The 22,009-nt window shown below is 47.0% G+C and overlaps 1 protein-coding gene across 1 annotated transcript in view; it reads left to right on the top strand.

The window, feature by feature from the left end:
* The window catches only part of DDX31 (DEAD-box helicase 31), a 227,763-nt gene that overhangs the window by 111,585 nt on the left and 94,169 nt on the right, over nt 1-22,009 (top strand). The window contains exon 17 of the mRNA XM_078646174.1: nt 6,903-6,984. Coding sequence (XP_078502300.1) covers nt 6,903-6,984 — 82 coding nt within the window. The remainder of the gene's footprint in view (nt 1-6,902; nt 6,985-22,009) is intronic.

Below are 22,009 nucleotides of genomic sequence, written 5' to 3' on the forward strand. Positions count from 1 at the left end.
TTTCTTTGTTGCTGTTTTGGTGTTTTACTACTGTTCTGCACATTTCCTTCATATATTTGTGTTGTCCTTTTTAGGTGTGACATAAAATTGCTCGGGCACTGTTCACAGTGAACATATTTATATAGATTTCTGTTGCTTTGTTACATCCATCCACCTTTTCAACCATCCATCCTGTAGTGTTGTGTAAATTGAGATTATCAGAACTCTTTTGGTTCCTGATGGACTCTGTAGACCTGTGACGTAAGCATTGGAGAGTAAGGAAGTGAATGCAGGTTTAGAATGTTGAGTTCTTGCTTACAAGTTGAAGTATAAAGACATGTGTAACTACTTCCGGTGTGTGGCGTAGTTCTTGGCAAGTACCCGGGCTGGGCAGGACTATCAGCCAGATTCATCATTGTCCTAAAGGCCCATAGGAATGAATGGGGAGTTATTCCTTATTTGCGATTAGTAATTTGCTAATCGCAAATAAGGATGCGATTTCAAGGGTGCCAGGGGTGTCCAAAGGAAACCCTGTAGCACCCCTGAAAAGCAAATGTACACAGGTGTTGCGCACACACATGTCCACAGGACATGTGTGTGTGTAACATGCAACTTGGAAAAATGCACTAAAGTGCATTTTTCTAAATTTTCGCTATTTACCACGAAGTCAGACTTTGCGGTAAATAGCGGACAAAAATTGCGAATTCGCAATTTAAAAATGGTTAATGAATTGCATTTAAGGAATCTCAAATAGAGATGCCTTAAATGCAATTCCTCGCAATTTTGCGATTTTGCTATTAGCGAATTTTGCATTTGGGATGATGAATCCCAAATGCAAAAATTGCGCTTGCAAAGGTGCGAGCGCAATTTGCAATGATGAATCTGGCTGTATAACTTTTAAAAAAGCCTGATCTTATTTCTACACAGATATAATAGCAAAGGCCGAAAATAAGCCCCAAAAACCTTCAACATTGTCTTTCGCTTCATGGATGCCAAAGAACATGCCCCCTCTGTAGCACTCAACCCAAAGATTGGCCATGAGTTAAGTGAGTTTTAATTTTTTTTACAATAAAATTATTCAAATACAAATTAACCTTGGAGTTCGTGCAGCGTCGCCCTCCCATGCCCTTCCTTTGGCACCCCCTGAACCTACCTATTAAATTCACTAATGTCTTTCATACGTCTTAATGAACAATAACTAAAAAGACTTCTTCTATCATGCAACTCTGGATCACCACTTGACCCTTGCCACTATATGTATTATAAAACTAATAACAGAGGTTATCGGCCCTGTTTACGCAAAGGTGTTTAGGACCTCCCTCCAAACCGTCTCGGTTCCTCTGTTATGGATACAAGCTAGTGTCATCCCACTACTGAAGAAACCTTCGGCAGATAGTAAGATTCTTTCTAATTTTAGACCCATATCTTCTGCCAGCAGCCACCAAAAAACTAGAATCTGTAGTAAATAAACAACACTCAGATTTTTTAGAATCTAATCACCTCCTGCACCCCTCTCAGTCAGGTGTTCGAACATGACACTGTACCGAAACAGCTCTGCTGGAAGTCTGAGTCACAAAAACAGTCCCTAGACTGCGGACACAAGGCCGCACTCATTTTGTTGGACCTCTTGGCGGCGTTCAACACTGTCCCCCATGACATCCTTTTAAAACGCCTATCAGACTGGTGACAGGGAAGCAGCACTTGATTGGCTGATCTCGTTCTTCTCTGAGCAAGAATAAAGCAATCTGGACAAAACCTCACCTCTTCAAGACAAACCTTCTGAATTGAAAGGTACCCCAGGGCTCTGCACTTAAACTAACATTGTTTAATGTGTACATGTCTCCATTGGCTACCCTGGTTGAGACATTCGGCCTTACAATAGTTTTATATGCTGACAATACCCTGTCTTCTAAGAGGGCAACTCGGAATCCTTCAAAGTTGCCTTCTCAAATTACATGAGAGCAGTCTTAGGTTAGATAAAATAAATCATATTGTTAGGGCCTAACCCTAATCTGGGTTGGGATGGCGCCTGATCCAAAGATGGATCTCCCCTCTCCCTCCCCTCCCTGGCAGCTAGAAACCTGGGAGTCACCTTCGATAATGACCTATCTTTAAAGACCCAGATGCACTCAGTTGTTAGAAACTGTATGTGGAGTGTGGAGGTTCCGCCCCGAGTGTGGGGGTTCCGCCCCGAGTGTGGGGGTTCCGCCCCGAGTGTGGAGGTTCCGCCCCGAGTGTGGAGGTTCCACCCCGAGTGTGGAGGTTCCGCCCCGAGTGTGGAGGTTCCGCCCCGAGTGTGGAGGTTCTGCCCCGAGTGTGGAGGTTCTGCCCCGAGTGCAAACGTAAAGGTACTACTCGTAACTTAACTTTGTGAGTACCGAAAGTCGTAAACTCAGCCTTTTGGTCTAAGTTTTTCTTTGTGAATAGGGCCCAGAGTTTGTGAATTCTGAAGGTCTGGGGCCTGTTTCAGGCAGTTCTTGACTTTTGTGAAGGGGCGTGGGGGTTTCTAGACCTGTTCAGCCATAATTATTGCCTTGTAGCGTCATGAGGAAGGTGGGAAGGAGTTAAGAGCTTTCTGCGAGCGAAGGCTCAAAACAGGTACAAAAGACGGAGAGGCTTTCCCACATTACTAATGCGCACTCTGTTGAAGGTAACAATTCAGGCGAACAGTAGAGCTATAAGGGCAAGAGGTTTTCCATAAACTACAAAGGGCCCCTTTGACTTCTACCCGCACACCCTAACGTCAGTTCCACTACAAAGGACCACAGGAATGTTTTGGAGAAGCCTGCAATTCACATTGCTCTCTGGCCCTCTCTCCATCCTACCTACCACCCTTGTGCAGAAAATCCAGATGGATCCCTGGGTGGCCACAGCCACATTTAACACTCACTTCATGCACATCCTACCAAATATACACAATTTACATACATAGGCGTTATCTGTGTCCTACCTGGATGGATTGAAGACCTGGTTCCAGGGACCTGGTAGACCTGTTTAAAACTGAATCCATTAGGCAACCCTCCTGTGTTATGTTATATCCACTTGATATAGAGCATTAATTGCACCTGAAGGTGTATGACGGCGCTATGCTATGCTTATCGTGGAGTCTGCAAGACAGATCCCTTAAAAAGCCAAGTTGTTGCATATTCTATTTGTTTTGTCTTTGGCCCAGCAAGACCTTGCTCTGGGCCCTATTAAAGGTCATTTTGTGGCCTTTTGGCTCTTTTTGTTTACTGGACCAACAGTCCTTGTTTAAATCACTTGTGATAGTTTATTAAAGGTTTGACTCACGTGTTCACTCTCAAACAGTTTGTGATACCACAGTGGCACCTCCTTTGATCGTGACATTTCACATGTGCACACCCTTCGAGCTGATACGCAGCTGCTCCTTGTGTCTTCTGACTCCAAAGACTGTCCTCCTCATTGCAATCACCTCAACGTGTTTAGTGAGTGAACTTTAGGCACTGTCTGTGCATCCACCCTTCACCACCTTTATTCTGAGCAAGCTGGTGCCAAGGGCTCGGGCGGCCTTCTTGCCAACATTCATGACTCCCTTCCACATCGGGCAATCCATCACTCTCCCAGCATTTTTTGTCCTGCGTGATCCTTCGAAAGGGGAGGAGAAGCTCCTTCCGCTGGACCTCAGAAGAACTGTAACTTTTTACATTGATCTTACCAAGGACACTCAGATGATCGTGTCAGTCTCCCATTCGGTGGAATCCAAGGCAGCCGACTTCTCCCTATGTATGTCTGAGGTTATGCTGTGGATGAACCAGAACTTCTTAAAGCTGAATACGGGAAAAACTGAAGTTCTTGAGTTTGGCCAGAGAGCCTCCATATGGAATCAGCTCTGGTGGCCCACCTCAGCAGGGGCCTGTCCGATTCCAGTGGCCAAAGCCAGGAATCTTGGCATAGTGTTCGATAAAGACATGTCCTGGAGGCCACAGAATAATCAAGTGGTCTCAGCATGCTTTTACACGCTCAAAGGGCTGAGAAAGATACTGCCGTTTATCCCTTTCTGCCTCAGGAAAACAGTTGTAATTGCTACCATTTTCTCCAGAATTGACTATGGCAATGCCTTCTATTTAGGAGCTGGCATTGCACAAATGGCGAAGCTGCAATCAGTTCAAAACGCAGCGGCGAGACTACTTCTTAATCTGCCCAAGCATCAGCCTACCTCTTGTTCCATCAGGCAGTTACACTGGCTCCCAGTAAAACGGTGGGTGGACTTTAAAGCCTTATGCTTGGTCTATAAGGCACTGTCTGGAGATGGTGCCTCCGACCTCCAACATCTATTCATGCGTTATCTGCCAACTCGGTCTCTGAGGTCTACTACGCAGGGTTTGGCCACTGTCTCTAAGATTAAAAGACAACGATGGGGAGGCAAGGGTTTCTCCCATCGGGCATCAAGGTTATGGAACTCCATCCCGTTGCAGCTCAGACAGATCTCCAACCGGAGGCTGATCAGGAAGGAAATTAAGACATGGCTTTTTACCCAATTAAATATCGGTTAGCGCTTGCTTAGTTACCTCACACAGCACCAAGACGCCTCGGCAATAGTGCGCTTTAGAAATACCATCAGTCGGTCAGTCAAGGACCATAGAGTGGACAAACGGCTTTTTGTGGGCTTCTCTGTGCTGAAGAAAGGGAAGGCGCTGCAGAAGAGGACTCTGTGGAGGTGGATAGTCCCCCACAATAAGATTTGCTATGCACTGGCTAAGAAGCAGCCTCCGAAAGGACTGAGAGCCCAGTCCACCAGGACTAAGGCTGATACAACTGTGTTGGCATGCTGGTTGCCTGTTCTTAACATCTGCCGGGCTATATCGTGGGTGTCCGCGGATACTTGTTCGAAGCACTACTACCTTGACCACCTGGTGGTCTAACTGGAAGGGCTTTTTGCCTGTCCAATCCTGCAAGACAATTTAGTCTGACTTCCCTCTATAGATCCTCCACCGTTGGGAGGCATTGATTTTTTTACATATTCTAAACATGATAAATCTGTGGTTCAAAGTATCCATCAGAGGAGGAAGTTACTTACTTTGGGTAACTCTCTTCTGGTGGATACTGTATCTAACCACAAATTCCTCACTGCTCTCCAACCTCCCCGTTCTGTCCAGTGGCCTTTTTTGCATCTAAAAATGTCCCAAGTTAGAATTCTTCACACCGGTACAGACCGTTTTGTGCTCTGTGTCTGCAGGTGTATGAGGTGTCAAACATGAACCCAATATCATCCCAACATTTTAGAAGAGGAATGTGGGAGATTTTAAAAAGCATAATCCCCCTTCTCCTCCTTCCCCCGCTCCGCTCCCATTGACTTCTGTTGCAGCAGATACAACGTGAGGCGGAAAGTGGCCAAAAAAACGCATTTTCGGCATCAAAAAGCGGGAGGCTCCCACCTGAATTGGGTGTATTGGCATGTATCTGATATCAGGGCCTGCAGCGTGATCTTTACTGAAATTAATATTCCTTTGTAAGAGTCTAAAAGAAAATTATTCCCTGCCTCTTATTTTAGGGGAAAAGGTGGGTGATCTAACAGAATCTCACCCTGTTTGGATTGTAGGAAGGCAGTTTTTCTGGGCTTAGCTAACTATCTCACCTGTCCCCTTCAGATGGTACAAATGCAGCTGCCATGTCTGTTACGTAATTTACCTACGCCTGCTGCTGTCCCAGTTGGCCAAATGTTACCAGTGAAAAAGCTGGTCTTTTTTTAGGACCGTTTGCATGGTGCTGGAGGCATTTGTTGACACTTGTCTGAAGAAGCTCAGCTCTCGGATTGACCCCTAACCGTCTTTTCACATGGTTTATTCCTCTTCTCAGTCACTCTCCGTTGTGCATATTCCGTCACATCGGAGAGGCAGGCTCCTTTTCCCCCGATATCTAATACTCATGAGATAAACGACTCTGCTCATGTGAGTGCATGGTGAACAATGTGCCTTTGAGAGAGGATGCAGCACAAGAAAGCTAGACCTGTTTGCATTGCCAGTGCTTGTAAGGATTTGGGAGCCGTGCCCCCTATGTGCATGTTACCATGATCCCATGATCCATGATCCTGTGGAGAAGTGTGGCGGCTCAATGGTTAGAGTGGCAGACCCTGATGCAGAGGTCTGGCCCGGGACCAGGGTTCAATTTCCGCCTCGGCGGCTCTTGGGCTCAATGTCCTCGGACCTGATAATTCTCGCCTCGGTGCTTAGTCTAATCATGGGTCCCACTCTGCCACTCTGGGCAATAACTTGCTTAATCTCCACAACGGCCCCAACAACGCTAGGATGCCTGGCTTCACCTTGGGGGTGCCCAGGAGTGGGCACCTCACAGGGAAAAGGCCAGGAAGGGTTCCTCAGCGGTATTCGTACAAGCGCTGAGATGCCTCCGGGTAGTCGTGCGCTATACAAGTGCGTAATTATCAATTTTATCATTATCCTGTTGTTCCCACACTGCGTCCTCTGTGTTGCACGTATTTGCCTTGTCTGGATTTGTGCTGTGTCTTATAGCATTGCAGAGCGTGTTTTTTTAAAGGTGTTTTTCCAAGACTGCTAAGCTGCTGAGGAATAGAACTCTGTTACTGATGGAATGTGTCACAGACTCACTGCACTTGTGCAGTGAAACTATTGAAGAACAGTTTGCAAAAGTGGGGTGGGTTCTACCTACATAAGTGGCTAACGGCTGGCGAGGTTGTTGCTCGGTAGTTCTTCTGCAGAGAATCGCTGGGAGTTGTAGTTTTCACCATACATTAAATGTATCCTGTAGTTTATTGCTGGAATTTGTAGGCTTCTGATAACGGTGTTGTACCTCCAGTTTAAGGCATTGTTTTGGTGTCCTTAACAGGACGATGCACACAGGTAAGTGCTGTTTTGATAAACACAGGCATTGTGGGGTCGTCGGTACCACTGTGCACATTGGACTGACCCCTGCTTCTTTCCATGCAGTGTCTCTGAGCTGAAGATGGAAGACCTGCTCGACTGCCTGATGAAGGATGACCGCTTCCGGGTGAAGAGAAGTGGGAGTAAGGTGAGGACATCGGGTAGAGTGGCACTTAGCGGGCTGGGGGCATTGGGCGCGGTATAAAAACCCACAATGTTCATTCTCCCAATTGTCACATATTGCATGTCTCTTTCACTGATGCCCACGTCATCTCTCTCTGCCTCTCAGGGGTTGGGGACCGTAGAATATGAGCGTGGGATGGAAACTGCTGCTATAATTCAGCCTTCTGAGTACAGCTGGAGCACTATGGAGCGCGCCAATCTTTGAATGAATAGTTGGTGTTGTTGTTATTCATATTCGTGGAATACTGGAGAAACTGTTTATAAAGCAGTATTTCTGGTGTTGAGACCGGCTGTTGCCGTGGTATTTGACCATCAGACAAGATCTGGTTTTATTACTCGCCAAGACCGCGCATGCGCAGTCTCGAAGAGACATGTTGTTTATAATTCAGTGGGCTTAGGCCCGCCTACAGGCTTTCCATTTGTGCGCTTCATCGTGGCTCTCGTATCCCTCATTCCCGTTGGTCCATAACATGCATGTGTCCTGCCTCTTCTTCTGTTTAGCTCTCCCCAGAGCCAAGTACTGTGTCCATCCACTGCTCCCATGTTATGAGCTATATTTTTCTTTGTTTGAGCACTCCACATGAGTGCTCATATTTTCTTTCGCCCACCTCCCCCCCCCGGCCCCTATTTAGTTTCTTTGTTTGAGCACTCCCATGTACGCAAATGTGTTTGGCTGGCCGTCTCAGGTTGGCCAAACACACATGCGCACTTAGGTTTCTCCAGCCTGGCTGCATTGAACAGCTGGGCTTGAGAAACCCCACAGACTCCCTGGCCTCAGCGGAGCGTCTTTTCAGCCTGCTCAGGCCAATAACCTTGCTGCTCTTGTAGCATAAGAGCAGCACAGGGATTGGATGGGAGTCTGTGCCAGGGGCTCCTGGGACCAGGAAGAGAGCAGGATGTGTGACTTTTTCCTTAATATACAAGTTGGAAAGTGTGCATGGTTTAAAAAAACGCAAGGCAGTTGATTTTAGCCCCAATGTGCGAATTGTTTGGCGAACTTATAAAATATTCCTGTAAACCCGGTCAAAAAATGCATGCCTCGTATTTCTACTAATAAAATGGTTCCTTTGTTATGGAAACATACGGCTTCAGATCTCTCTGCAGAGGATCTGAACCCTTTTAGAGAACAATCAGTAAAAATCATGAATTGCGCAGAATTCCTGTGGGCAAAAACGTCTGTCTGCAAGCTTTTATTCTTGTCAACAAAGAGAGTTTTGAGAAGTTTGAGTTGCACTGTAGTTTTATAATGGTATTGATAGGATCCATACACTTTTGTGTTTTTTGGAATCTCAATAAGCCGCCTTCTGTATTTCAATTCCGAAGCTTGCTCAAATTGAAAGTACAGTGGCATTTTTAATCACTAGGTCAGCATACTTTTTTTGCTCGGTCAATGTAGGCTGATGAATTTTCTCAAGGACTAATCTTAGTGTTTATGAGTCTGATATGAAATAGGGTACTCCGCCAGGTTAAGACCTCCAGTATTGCCCAGCTTAGGTGTTGCATATATTGAATTGTATTTTCATTTATCAAAATAAGAGTGTAGAAAGAAATTTCAGATACAAACAAACGCAAAAGTGTACAGATGTCATTCTTGCTCTACTAAACTTGGCGTGCCTCTCAAACTGCTTCCGTCAAAGGATGATCCCAGAGAGCAGGGTCTGAGCCGAAGGAGTCTCCAGGATTTAGATTTTTATCATCACCTGAATTACGACTCGTGCACAAAGATTCCTGTGGCCGGTCCTAAAGATCCTGCCCGGGAGCATCTTCCGCAGGCCTGAGATGGCTGTGTTCCCTCGGAGTCAGTCGTTGCACTGATTGGTTCTAAAATAATAGTGTCAGAGCGTATTGGTAGTAGCACTCTAAGTGATGGGCGACGGGGTGCTAGCACAGTCAATGACGTGGATATGCTTCTAAATCCTGTCTGATTTCATTACTGGTACTCAACTGATTGGGGACGCGGGCATGCTTGATGCAATGGCCAGTTTTCCCTGGGACATGATTACTGTCACCGCAACAGTTTGATATGATAGCAGTGCCTACACAATAGTTTGATTGGGTGTGGTTACTGTCACCGTATATATCTTGTAGGACATGGTAACTGGCTCAATAGCTGTGAAAGGTTTCTAAATACGGCGATGATAATTGTCCTCTACGCCTGTGATTGCTACCACAATGACTGTCTGAAGTAGCTTGATTTATTTATTTATTTATTTATTTATTTATTAACAGTTTTCTATAGCACGAACATGACCCATGGGTATCGGAGCGCTTAACATCATATGGCATGGGTTAAAAACAACAGTGTATATATATAAAGCAATAAGATCTTAAAAACGTAATTAGTATCACTTTAGACCTAGTCTATAAGTAGCTAATATAGGAAAACAATAAAGGGTCAGTATTGATTAAAACATGAGTCAACCATGCTCTGAGGTAATTTTCTTTAAGGCTCTATCACTTCCATTCCCATGATAAGTATCTAGTCATCACTTCAGTGATAAGTCTTAGGTAATGGACCCAAGTGACTACTCTACTAATTAACCTCCCTTTCCTGCTCAACGATTGCCAATCCAGTTTTAGACCAGGCCAAGGTACAGATGCGGCCACCTTACACATCCTGAACGATGCTCTCAATATCCTGGATCACAACTACTCCTGTCTTCTCATCCTCCTTGATTTATCCTCGTCTTTCGACACTGCAACCACATCACCCTGTAAAAGATGCTTGAGCACAGAATAGGATTTTCAGGAAATGGTCTCAAATGGTTGTTTTCTTAACTCGCCCATCCCCAGTCCCTCCGCCCCCGAAAAGCGGTACCCTTTTTCCTGTACTCTTCAACCTCTACATGGAGCAGCAAATTGATTTTCATCATCACTCAAATCTGGGGACCACATGTTCATGGATGACACTCAATTATACCGAACAATAGTCTCCCTAGATGACATTATCCTTCTCAACAAGGTCCTGCCAACGGCCCCAGCTTGGTTCGCCCAGAACTGCCTCAAACTGAAATCCCTGAAGACTGAATTCCCCCTCATCTCTTCCCCTCACAGTTCCCCTTGACAGGAATGGCTCAAGCTCTTAGGCACCATAAAGGGTAAACTGGTCATCATTTAATCAGTAGGGATATCCGTGAATAACAGTGTTGCATGCAAGTATACATCCACGGATCCACACGCCGTGCTCTATTCCAGCTCTGCTTCCCTAAGGAGGTCGAATCATTCATCCGTCTACCGGATTTCAAGAATGCTTTGCTTGCCGCGGTCATCTCCACACTAGAGGATGGAATTGCAGCTCTAATTGAAGCACTGGAATTTCACCTCAATCCTCTCCAAGCAACCCTCAAGGCCGCATCTAGGCTGGTAACTCTGACAAGAAGCATTGATCACACTGAGCCCTCCCTGGTATATCACCCACGGCTTCCTATCAAAGTTATAAGCATGCTCAAGCACGTCTGACCCATGAGCACTTACACTCAGGTCTCCATAAATACCAGGTGGGCTGTCTCGCTATTTCCAGAAGTAGCTATTCACTCCGCAGCCCCAACTCCCTCTGACTGGAACTACCAAGATTTGAAATAAGAAGGGACCTACTCTCTCACCTTCTCCTTCACAAGTCCCGTGATCTGGAACTCCCACCCACCTGCAACCTTCACCAACCGATCTGCGATCACATTCAAGGAGGAGGCCAAAGTGATCTTGATGAACAAATTCCTCCCATGCTGAACCTCCGTCTCCCACAAGGAGATCCAAATAGGCAAGAGACCCTGGGATCTCTTTACTTCCCATTGGCTTGAAGGGAGGCACAAGTCCCTCATCAACCTTCTCCCACGCCTCAAGCTGCAGGGCGTGAGTTCGCTTGGCCTTCCATCCGAATCGAAGATCTCGAGGAAAGGACATTTATGGATAGTCCGCACATGCATCGATACAGACCGCGGACTGTTGACTTAGGTTCTGCCAATGTCCCAATGTGCGCTGTGTAATGTAGGACTGTTGGATTTTGTTCTTTATCTCACTACTGTTTTCTCCCAACCTTTGTTCTACAATGAGTATTGTGTAATTTGTAACCTGCTGCATAGTCCAGGGTTTCTTGGAGTTGGAAAGCCCCTTCTCTTACAGGGTCCAGTGACTTGCAGTCTCTGATTCCTTTAGCCAGGTGCTCCTCACACCCACTGTTCGTGGTTGTTCAATCCTTCGTGCAAGCGCCATGTTGTATTATAGGATTCCTGTGACTGTAAAATTGAGAGCATCTCAGATGGTATTAAGAGCTCTCACATGTCAGCGGCATCGCCGCCTGCTGCAGTTTCTTGTTCACCTGCTCGCACAAGCGGGCCACCATCGCATAAGGAGTTTTGCAACTTCCTAACTTGTATTAAATCTGGCTCTCAATGCAACATTTGCCCTGTACCAGTTATGCAATCACTTGGTCTGGGCATTGTGCTGCTGTTACCATCTTTTCAATCTCTTTATCGGCTGGTGCTCCAGCAGCCCCACAATAGACGGGAGATGTCACTCTGTTCTAAAAACATCCAACGTTGACGGTGTGTTTGCTGAGCACGTCTGGCCGATCACTGTCCAAGCAACTCCAAGCAACCTGCTTCCGATCATTGCTGCTACATAGCGCCCACTTATCTTGACCACTCTGGGCCTGATTCACAAAGGTCAACGTAAACTTCTGTGTAAGTTTACGTTTGTTTTGAAATTCACAAAACTGCATTTTAATAGTAATTTCACGAGTGTGGAGGCTCCGCAGTCGGGTGGAGAACTTTGCTAGTCTCCCGTCTGGACTATGGGAACTGCGGCGCCAGGCTCCTGCTTCAACCCCATAGGCAAGCGCCAGTTGGAGAATCCTTGAAACTACTCCCTTGGCTTCCAATAGCGTCAAGAATAGAATTTAAAGCCCTCGGTATTGCACACAGGGCAATAAATAAGAAAGGCCCACTAAACTTAAATTCCTGATCTTGTGCTATACCCCCTAGAGATCTCTAAGGTCCTCCCACGCACACCTTAGCACCACAAAAATTAAAAAATCCAGATGGAGAGGCAGAGCTTTCTCCCACTTAGTCCATAAACTGTGGAATGCGCTTCCGTTGGACCTCAGAGGGCAGCAAAATGAACTGATATTCAGGAAAAAGCTGAAGACCTGGCTATTTCCATCAAGCCATTAAGTGGCCTTTGTCTCTCACTACAGCTCTTATCGTCAGCGCGGGGAAGCCTCTGGGTAGCTATGCACTCTATAAATCACATAAATAAATAAATCTGTTACTCTCTCGCTCACCTCCCATTTGAAGGAGTAAGTTCTCTTAAGAGCTAACGCTCTAGCACTTGCATCTGTTACTCTCTCTCTCACCTCCCCATTGAAGGAGTAAGTTCTCTTAAGAGCTAACGCTCTAGCACTTGCATCTGTTACTCTCTCTCTCACCTCCCATTTGAAGGAGTAAGTTCTCTTAAGAGCTAACGCTCTAGCACTTTCATCTGTTACTCTCTCGCTCACCTCCCCATTGAAGGAGTAAGTTCTCTTAAGAGCTAACGCTCTAGCACTTGCATCTGTTACTCTCTCGCTCACCTCCCCATTGAAGGAGTAAGTTCGCTTAAGAGCTAACGCTCAAGCACTTGCATCTGTTACTCTCTCGCTCACCTCCCCCTTTGTAGGAGTAAGTTCGCTTAAGAGCTAACGCTCTAGCACTTGCATCTGTTACTCTCTCGCTCACCTCCCCCTTTGTAGGAGTAAGTTCGCTTAAGAGCTAACGCTCTTGCACTTGCATCTGTTACTCTCTCGCTCACCTTCCCCTTTGTAGGAGTAAGTTCGCTTAAGAGCTAACGCTCTAGCACTTGCATCTGTTACTCTCTCGCTCACCTCCCCCTTTGAAGGAGTAAGTTCGCTTAAGAGCTAACGCTCTAGCACTTGCATCTGTTACTCTCTCGCTCACCTCCCCCTTTGTAGGAGTAAGTTCGCTTAAGAGCTAACGCTCTAGCACTTGCATCTGTTACTCTCTCGCTCACCTCCCATTTGAAGGAGTAAGTTCTCTTAAGAGCTAACGCTCTAGCACTTGCATCTGTTACTCTCTCTCTCACCTCCCCATTGAAGGAGTAAGTTCTCTTAAGAGCTAACGCTCTAGCACTTGCATCTGTTACTCTCTCTCTCACCTCCCATTTGAAGGAGTAAGTTCTCTTAAGAGCTAACGCTCTAGCACTTGCATCTGTTACTCTCTCGCTCACCTCCCCATTGAAGGAGTAAGTTCTCTTAAGAGCTAACGCTCTAGCACTTGCATCTGTTACTCTCTTGCTCACCTCCCCATTGAAGGAGTAAGTTCGCTTAAGAGCTAACGCTCTAGCACTTGCATCTGTTACTCTCTCGCTCACCTCCCCCTTTGTAGGAGTAAGTTCGCTTAAGAGCTAACGCTCTAGCACTTGCATCTGTTACTCTCTCGCTCACCTCCCCCTTTGTAGGAGTAAGTTCGCTTAAGAGCTAACGCTCTTGCATCTGTTACTCTCTCGCTCACCTTCCCCTTTGTAGGAGTAAGTTCGCTTAAGAGCTAACGCTCTAGCACTTGCATCTGTTACTCTCTCGCTCACCTCCCCCTTTGAAGGAGTAAGTTCGCTTAAGAGCTAACGCTCTAGCACTTGCATCTGTTACTCTCTCGCTCACCTCCCCCTTTGTAGGAGTAAGTTCGCTTAAGAGCTAACGCTCTAGCACTTGCATCTGTTACTCTCTCGCTCACCTCCCCTTTGAAGGAGTAAGTTCGCTTAAGAGCTAACGCTCTAGCACTTGCATCTGTTACTCTCTCGCTCACCTCCCCCTTTGTAGGAGTAAGTTCGCTTAAGAGCTAACGCTCTAGCACTTGCATCTGTTACTCTCTCGCTCACCTCCCCCTTTGAAGGAGTAAGTTCGCTTAAGAGCTAACGCTCTTGCACTTGCATCTGTTACTCTCTCGCTCACCTCCCCTTTGTAGGAGTAAGTTTGCTTAAGAGCTAACGCTCTAGCACTTGCATCTGTTACTCTCTCGCTCACCTCCCTTTGAAGGAGTAAGTTCTCTTAAGAGCTAACGCTCTAGCACTTGCATCTGTTACTCTCTCTCTCACCTCCCCATTGAAGGAGTAAGTTCTCTTAAGAGCTAACGCTCTAGCACTTGCATCTGTTACTCTCTCTCTCACCTCCCATTTGAAGGAGTAAGTTCTCTTAAGAGCTAACGCTCTAGCACTTGCATCTGTTACTCTCTCGCTCACCTCCCCATTGAAGGAGTAAGTTCTCTTAAGAGCTAACGCTCTAGCACTTGCATCTGTTACTCTCTCGCTCACCTCCCCATTGAAGGAGTAAGTTCGCTTAAGAGCTAACGCTCTAGCACTTGCATCTGTTACTCTCTCGCTCACCTCCCCCTTTGTAGGAGTAAGTTCGCTTAAGAGCTAACGCTCTAGCACTTGCATCTGTTACTCTCTCGCTCACCTCCCCCTTTGTAGGAGTAAGTTCGCTTAAGAGCTAACGCTCTTGCACTTGCATCTGTTACTCTCTCGCTCACCTTCCCCTTTGTAGGAGTAAGTTCGCTTAAGAGCTAACGCTCTAGCACTTGCATCTGTTACTCTCTCGCTCACCTCCCCCTTTGAAGGAGTAAGTTCGCTTAAGAGCTAACGCTCTAGCACTTGCATCTGTTACTCTCTCGCTCACCTCCCCCTTTGTAGGAGTAAGTTCGCTTAAGAGCTAACGCTCTAGCACTTGCATCTGTTACTCTCTCGCTCACCTCCCATTTGAAGGAGTAAGTTCTCTTAAGAGCTAACGCTCTAGCACTTGCATCTGTTACTCTCTCTCTCACCTCCCCATTGAAGGAGTAAGTTCTCTTAAGAGCTAACGCTCTAGCACTTGCATCTGTTACTCTCTCTCTCACCTCCCATTTGAAGGAGTAAGTTCTCTTAAGAGCTAACGCTCTAGCACTTGCATCTGTTACTCTCTCGCTCACCTCCCCATTGAAGGAGTAAGTTCTCTTAAGAGCTAACGCTCTAGCACTTGCATCTGTTACTCTCTTGCTCACCTCCCCATTGAAGGAGTAAGTTCGCTTAAGAGCTAACGCTCTAGCACTTGCATCTGTTACTCTCTCGCTCACCTCCCCCTTTGTAGGAGTAAGTTCGCTTAAGAGCTAACGCTCTAGCACTTGCATCTGTTACTCTCTCGCTCACCTCCCCCTTTGTAGGAGTAAGTTCGCTTAAGAGCTAACGCTCTTGCACTTGCATCTGTTACTCTCTCGCTCACCTTCCCCTTTGTAGGAGTAAGTTCGCTTAAGAGCTAACGCTCTAGCACTTGCATCTGTTACTCTCTCGCTCACCTCCCCCTTTGAAGGAGTAAGTTCGCTTAAGAGCTAACGCTCTAGCACTTGCATCTGTTACTCTCTCGCTCACCTCCCCCTTTGTAGGAGTAAGTTCGCTTAAGAGCTAACGCTCTAGCACTTGCATCTGTTACTCTCTCGCTCACCTCCCCTTTGAAGGAGTAAGTTCGCTTAAGAGCTAACGCTCTAGCACTTGCATCTGTTACTCTCTCGCTCACCTCCCCCTTTGTAGGAGTAAGTTCGCTTAAGAGCTAACGCTCTAGCACTTGCATCTGTTACTCTCTCGCTCACCTCCCCCTTTGAAGGAGTAAGTTCGCTTAAGAGCTAACGCTCTTGCACTTGCATCTGTTACTCTCTCGCTCACCTCCCCTTTGTAGGAGTAAGTTTGCTTAAGAGCTAACGCTCTAGCACTTGCATCTGTTACTCTCTCGCTCACCTCCCTTTGAAGGAGTAAGTTCCCTTAAGAGCTAACGCTCTAGCACTTGCATCCGTTACTCTCTCGCTCACCTCCCTTTGAAGGAGTAAGTTCCCTTAAGAGCTAACGCTCTAGCACTTGCATCTGTTACTCTCTCGCTCACCTCCCTTTGAAGGAGTAAGTTCCCTTAAGAGCTAACGCTCTAGCACTTGCATCCGTTACTCTCTCGCTCACCTCCCCTTTGTAGGAGTAAGTTTGCTTAAGAGCTAACGCTCTAGCACTTGCATCCGTTACTCTCTCGCTCACCTCCCTTTGAAGGAGTAAGTTTGCTTAAGAGCTAACGCTCTAGCACTTGCATCCGTTACTCTCTCGCTCACCTCCCCATTGAAGGAGTAAGTTCCCTTAAGAGCTAACGCTCTAGCACTTGCATCTGTTACTCTCTCGCTCACCTCCCCTTTGAAGGAGTAAGTTCTCTTAAGAGCTAACGCTCTAGCACTTGCATCCGTTACTCTCTCGCTCACCTCCCCATTGAAGGAGTAAGTTCCCTTAAGAGCTGACGCTCTAGCACTTGCATCTGTTACTCTCTCGCTCACCTCCCCTTTGAAGGAGTAAGTTCTCTTAAGAGCTGACGCTCTAGCACTTGCATCTGTTACTCTCTCGCTCACCTCCCCCTTTGTAGGAGTAAGTTTGCTTAAGAGCTAACGCTCTAGCACTTGCATCCGTTACTCTCTCGCTCACCTCCCCATTGAAGGAGTAAGTTCCCTTAAGAGCTAACGCTCTAGCACTTGCATCTGTTACTCTCTCGCTCACCTCCCCTTTGAAGGAGTAAGTTCTCTTCAGAGCTAACGCTCTAGCACTTGCATCCGTTACTCTCTCGCTCACCTCCCCATTGAAGGAGTAAGTTCCCTTAAGAGCTGACGCTCTAGCACTTGCATCTGTTACTCTCTCGCTCACCTCCCCTTTGTAGGAGTAAGTTTGCTTAAGAGCTAACGCTCTAGCACTTGCATCCGTTACTCTCTCGCTCACCTCCCCTTTGAAGGAGTAAGTTTGCTTAAGAGCTAACGCTCTAGCACTTGCATCTGTTACTCTCTCGCTCACCTCCCCTTTGAAGGAGTAAGTTCTCTTACGAGCTAACGCTCTAGCACTTGCATCCGTTACTCTCTCGCTCACCTCCCCATTGAAGGAGTAAGTTTGCTTAAGAGCTAACGCTCTAGCACTTGCATCCGTTACTCTCTCGCTCACCTCCCCATTGAAGGAGTAAGTTCCCTTAAGAGCTGACGCTCTAGCACTTGCATCTGTTACTCTCTCGCTCACCTCCCCTTTGAAGGAGTAAGTTCTCTTAAGAGCTAACGCTCTAGCACTTGCATCCGTTACTCTCTCACTCACCTCCCCATTGAAGGAGTAAGTTCTCATAAGAGCTAACGCTCTAGCACTTGCATCTGTTACTCTTTCGCTCACCTCCCCATTGAAGGAGTAAGTTCTCTTAAGAGCTAACGCTCTAGCACTTGCATCCGTTACTCTCTCGCTCACCTCCCCATTGAAGGAGTAAGTTCCCTTAAGAGCTGACGCTCTAGCACTTGCATCTGTTACTCTCTCGCTCACCTCCCTTTGAAGGAGTAAGTTCTCTTAAGAGCTAACGCTCTAGCACTTGCATCCGTTACTCTCTCGCTCACCTCCCCTTTGAAGGAGTAAGTTTGCTTAAGAGCTAACGCTCTAGCACTTGCATCTGTTACTCTCTCGCTCACCTCCCCTTTGAAGGAGTAAGTTCTCTTAAGAGCTAACGCTCTAGCACTTGCATCCGTTACTCTCTCGCTCACCTCCCCATTGAAGGAGTAAGTTCTCTTAAGAGCTAACGCTCTAGCACTTGCATCTGTTACTCTCTCGCTCACCTCCCCTTTGAAGGAGTAAGTTCTCTTACGAGCTAACGCTCTAGCACTTGCATCTGTTACTCTCTCGCTCACCTCCCCTTTGAAGGAGTAAGTTCTCTTACGAGCTAACGCTCTAGCACTTGCATCCGTTACTCTCTCGCTCACCTCCCCATTGAAGGAGTAAGTTTGCTTAAGAGCTAACGCTCTAGCACTTGCATCTGTTACTCTCTCGCTCACCTCCCCATTGAAGGAGTAAGTTCTCATAAGAGCTAACGCTCTAGCACTTGCATCTGTTACTCTCTCGCTCACCTCCCCTTTGTAGGAGTAAGTTTGCTTAAGAGCTAACGCTCTAGCACTTGCATCTGTTACTCTCTCGCTCACCTCCCCTTTGAAGGAGTAAGTTCTCTTACGAGCTAACGCTCTAGCACTTGCATCCGTTACTCTCTCGCTCACCTCCCCATTGAAGGAGTAAGTTTGCTTAAGAGCTAACGCTCTAGCACTTGCATCTGTTACTCTCTCGCTCACCTCCCCTTTGAAGGAGTAAGTTTGCTTAAGAGCTAACGCTCTAGCACTTGCATCCGTTACTCTCTCGCTCACCTCCCCATTGAAGGAGTAAGTTTGCTTAAGAGCTAACGCTCTAGCACTTGCATCCGTTACTCTCTCGCTCACCTCCCCTTTGAAGGAGTAAGTTTGCTTAAGAGCTAACGCTCTAGCACTTGCATCCGTTACTCTCTCGCTCACCTCCCCTTTGAAGGAGTAAGTTTGCTTAAGAGCTAACGCTCTAGCACTTGCATCTGTTACTCTCTCGCTCACCTCCCCTTTGAAGGAGTAAGTTCCCTTAAGAGCTAACGCTCTAGCACTTGCATCTGTTACTCTCTCGCTCACCTCCCCATTGAAGGAGTAAGTTCTCTTAAGAGCTAACGCTCTAGCACTTGCATCCGTTACTCTCTCGCTCACCTCCCCTTTGAAGGAGTAAGTTCCCTTAAGAGCTAACGCTCTAGCACTTGCATCTGTTACTCTCTCGCTCACCTCCCCTTTGAAGGAGTAAGTTCTCTTAAGAGCTAACGCTCTAGCACTTGCATCCGTTACTCTCTCGCTCACCTCCCCATTGAAGGAGTAAGTTCCCTTAAGAGCTGACGCTCTAGCACTTGCATCCGTTACTCTCTCGCTCACCTCCCCTTTGAAGGAGTAAGTTCTCTTAAGAGCTGACGCTCTAGCACTTGCATCCGTTACTCTCTCACTCACCTCCCCTTTGAAGGAGTAAGTTCTCTTAAGAGCTAACGCTCTAGCACTTGCATCCGTTACTCTCTCACTCACCTCCCCATTGAAGGAGTAAGTTCCCTTAAGAGCTAACGCTCTAGCACTTGCATCTGTTACTCTCTCGCTCACCTCCCCCTTTGTAGGAGTAAGTTCTCTTAAGAGCTGACGCTCTAGCACTTGCATCCGTTACTCTCTCGCTCACCTCCCCTTTGTAGGAGTAAGTTCTCTTAAGAGCTAACGCTCTAGCACTTGCATCTGTTACTCTCTCGCTCACCTCCCTTTGAAGGAGTAAGTTCCCTTAAGAGCTGACGCTCTAGCACTTGCATCCGTTACTCTCTCGCTCACCTCCCCTTTGTAGGAGTAAGTTCTCTTAAGAGCTAACGCTCTAGCACTTGCATCTGTTACTCTCTCGCTCACCTCCCTTTGAAGGAGTAAGTTCCCTTAAGAGCTAACGCTCTAGCACTTGCATCTGTTACTCTCTCGCTCACCTCCCCCTTTGTAGGAGTAAGTTCGCTTAAGAGCTAACGCTCTAGCACTTGCATCTGTTACTCTCTCGCTCACCTCCCCCTTTGTAGGAGTAAGTTCGCTTAAGAGCTAACGCTCTAGCACTTGCATCTGTTACTCTCTCGCTCACCTCCCCCGCTCACCTCCCCCTTTGAAGGAGTAAGTTCCCTTAAGAGCTAACGCTCTAGCACTTGCATCTGTTACTCTCTCGCTCACCTCCCCATTGTAGGAGCTTGCCACCAGGATAGCCAACCCAGCCATTTTCTTGGAGTTAGGAGAAAGGCTGCCAAGGAAACCAGTTTGATGGCAAGCGATGCCAACCTTTCCTGACCACATGGGTCTTGTGCTGGAGACGCATCACGCAGTCGGTGCCCCTCAGATTGAACAAAGTGGCTAATCACTTCCTTTGAGCATCCAGCCCCTAGAATTCTGACCCTTCATTATAGCCTCCTTCATTGGCCTTCCTTGGAATATTGCTTTGGAGGCTGCATAGCGTGGCCCGGGTACCACTCCCTCCCGTGTCCGCATGACGTGCATCGTAAGGTTGCAGGGTGGACGCCTTCCTGATTCCCCCCACCACCACCCTCTAAATATTACTGGTTTAGTCCCCACCCCCCCATAGGCACATCAGGGCACAAAAGCCTAAACTGACCTCCATACATTTTGGGACTCCTAGGCATGTTGTGTGTTTCTCGTCGCTGTACGTAAGAGGTCAGTCACTTGACGCTAAGGCAACCAATCCACGCCCAGTTCGACCACTGAGGCCACCTGAGAAGGCACTGGGTGCCGCTCGTCCCACTGACATCACTAATGGGACAGGGCACCAAAGAAGATGTATCCTAACAAGATAACCTCTTTCCAAGCAGGAATTGTGAGGACACAAAACAAGAAACACCAGGTCGCACTTTCATTGCGTTTCTGGTCCGCGGTGCGTGTTTTATATCATTAGGGGTTTTTAACCAAAGAATCAGGGGGAAAACCGAATGTGCAGTGTTCTTGGCTTCGGTGGGAATGCCACCTGGTAGCTTCGATGGCTAAGTAAAAACAAGCATTGACAAAGCCAATAGCTCTCGCATAGGCGAGCCAAAAAATTAACAGAGCCAGCAGTGCAAGAGTCGAGCCAAGGGTCTGTCTTGGCTCGTAGAGCCCACGCACAAGCCGAGCCCTGAAAATGTTTGCAATGTAAATTATATCCCAAACATCTAGTATAAGGTGATTAAATTAAATGTGCATTTCTTTAGCATGTGGAAGCTTTGGCTTTATTAGTTTTTTAAGCATTAACTTAGAACCATTCCTGCCCCCCCCCCAGCCCCCCACCAGTTGTCATGTGAACTCTGTGTATGGCCATATTCTCATAGCTAGAACAACAATATAGTCTATTAAATCAAACACAGTAGGTTTTTGTACAGCTGGTATACTGAACTGATGTATTTCGAAGGTGCTTTCATGTGTGATAGTGAATTAAAAGGAGGATTTTTGATATTAAATATTAACCTAAGTTCACACAATTTGGTTACACGTAGAAGCTGTGATTTAATCCAGATTTCCTGGGTTTACTCTGTACAAATAAGCCACTAATTGGGTATCTAAGTGTCCCTCCTTTTTTACCTCAAATGTTTATGCTTTGTTTTCTTCACCTCTTTGTTCATAAGGGTAGACGTATGGCGGTAGGAAGAAGTCACCTGAAAGCTCGGGCTCCGGACTCAAGCCCAGCTCGGGCTCCAGACTCGACTCGAGCCCGGCTCGGGCTCCAGACTCGACTCGAGCCCGGCTCGGGCTCCAGACTCGAGCCCGGCTCGGGCTCCAGAATTGAGCACGGCTCGAGCTTAGGCTCCAGACTCGAGCCCGGCTCTAGACTTTAGCGGCTCGCCCACCTCTATTAGTAACAGCCTTATGTCTGCCTTTAGTGGTGAAGATCTGTCTAAGACCTGGATGTCCTGATGGTTAACTCTGCTCCATTTTACACAGTTTGCATAATACACATCTAGAGCTGTGCCCTTTGTGGAGGTCTTATTACCTTTGCCATCTCCCACATTGCATTGGGGCACGTCCGTTGTGTAGATCTTTTCCCCTCGCTCTGTCCATATCAGGATCTGCGTCTAACCACTTTCGTACTGTGTAGTCTGCGCGCCGGTCCTTGAGATTTCTGGTTAAAATGTCATCATCTCCACCTGATTTTTGGGCATTAGGAGTGGGTATGACGGTGTCATGAGTGTGGCAGTACCTAAGGGGATGTTTGTCGCTGCTCCATTCATCGCGAGGCCCTTAGCAGCGGTGCCAGAAGGTAATCCAGTTCCAAATCCGCGCAGTGAACCGACCTCGGCAGTTGGGAGACTTTCATTTGACCAGTGCCACTGAGTGCGTATTGGGGATCATGAAGGGTCTATTAGCATTGTGTCCAGTTTCTGGAGTGGCTCTTATGGGATGTTAATATGGAGGATTGTAAAATAATACAGTAATTTGGGCAGAGCCATGGCCATGGTTACTTTTCCTGATGACAGTATGGGCAACATTCGCCAAAATTTCACACTGTTCCTCACTTAATATTCACTTCTAAATCCAACTCCCATCCTGTATACTCCTACTACCAGATGTTTTATTGTGGTGGGATCCCACTTCAGACGCTTT

The sequence above is a fragment of the Lissotriton helveticus genome, chromosome 5_1 (assembly GCF_964261635.1).
Source record: "Lissotriton helveticus chromosome 5_1, aLisHel1.1, whole genome shotgun sequence".
Lineage (NCBI taxonomy): Eukaryota > Metazoa > Chordata > Amphibia > Caudata > Salamandridae > Lissotriton > Lissotriton helveticus.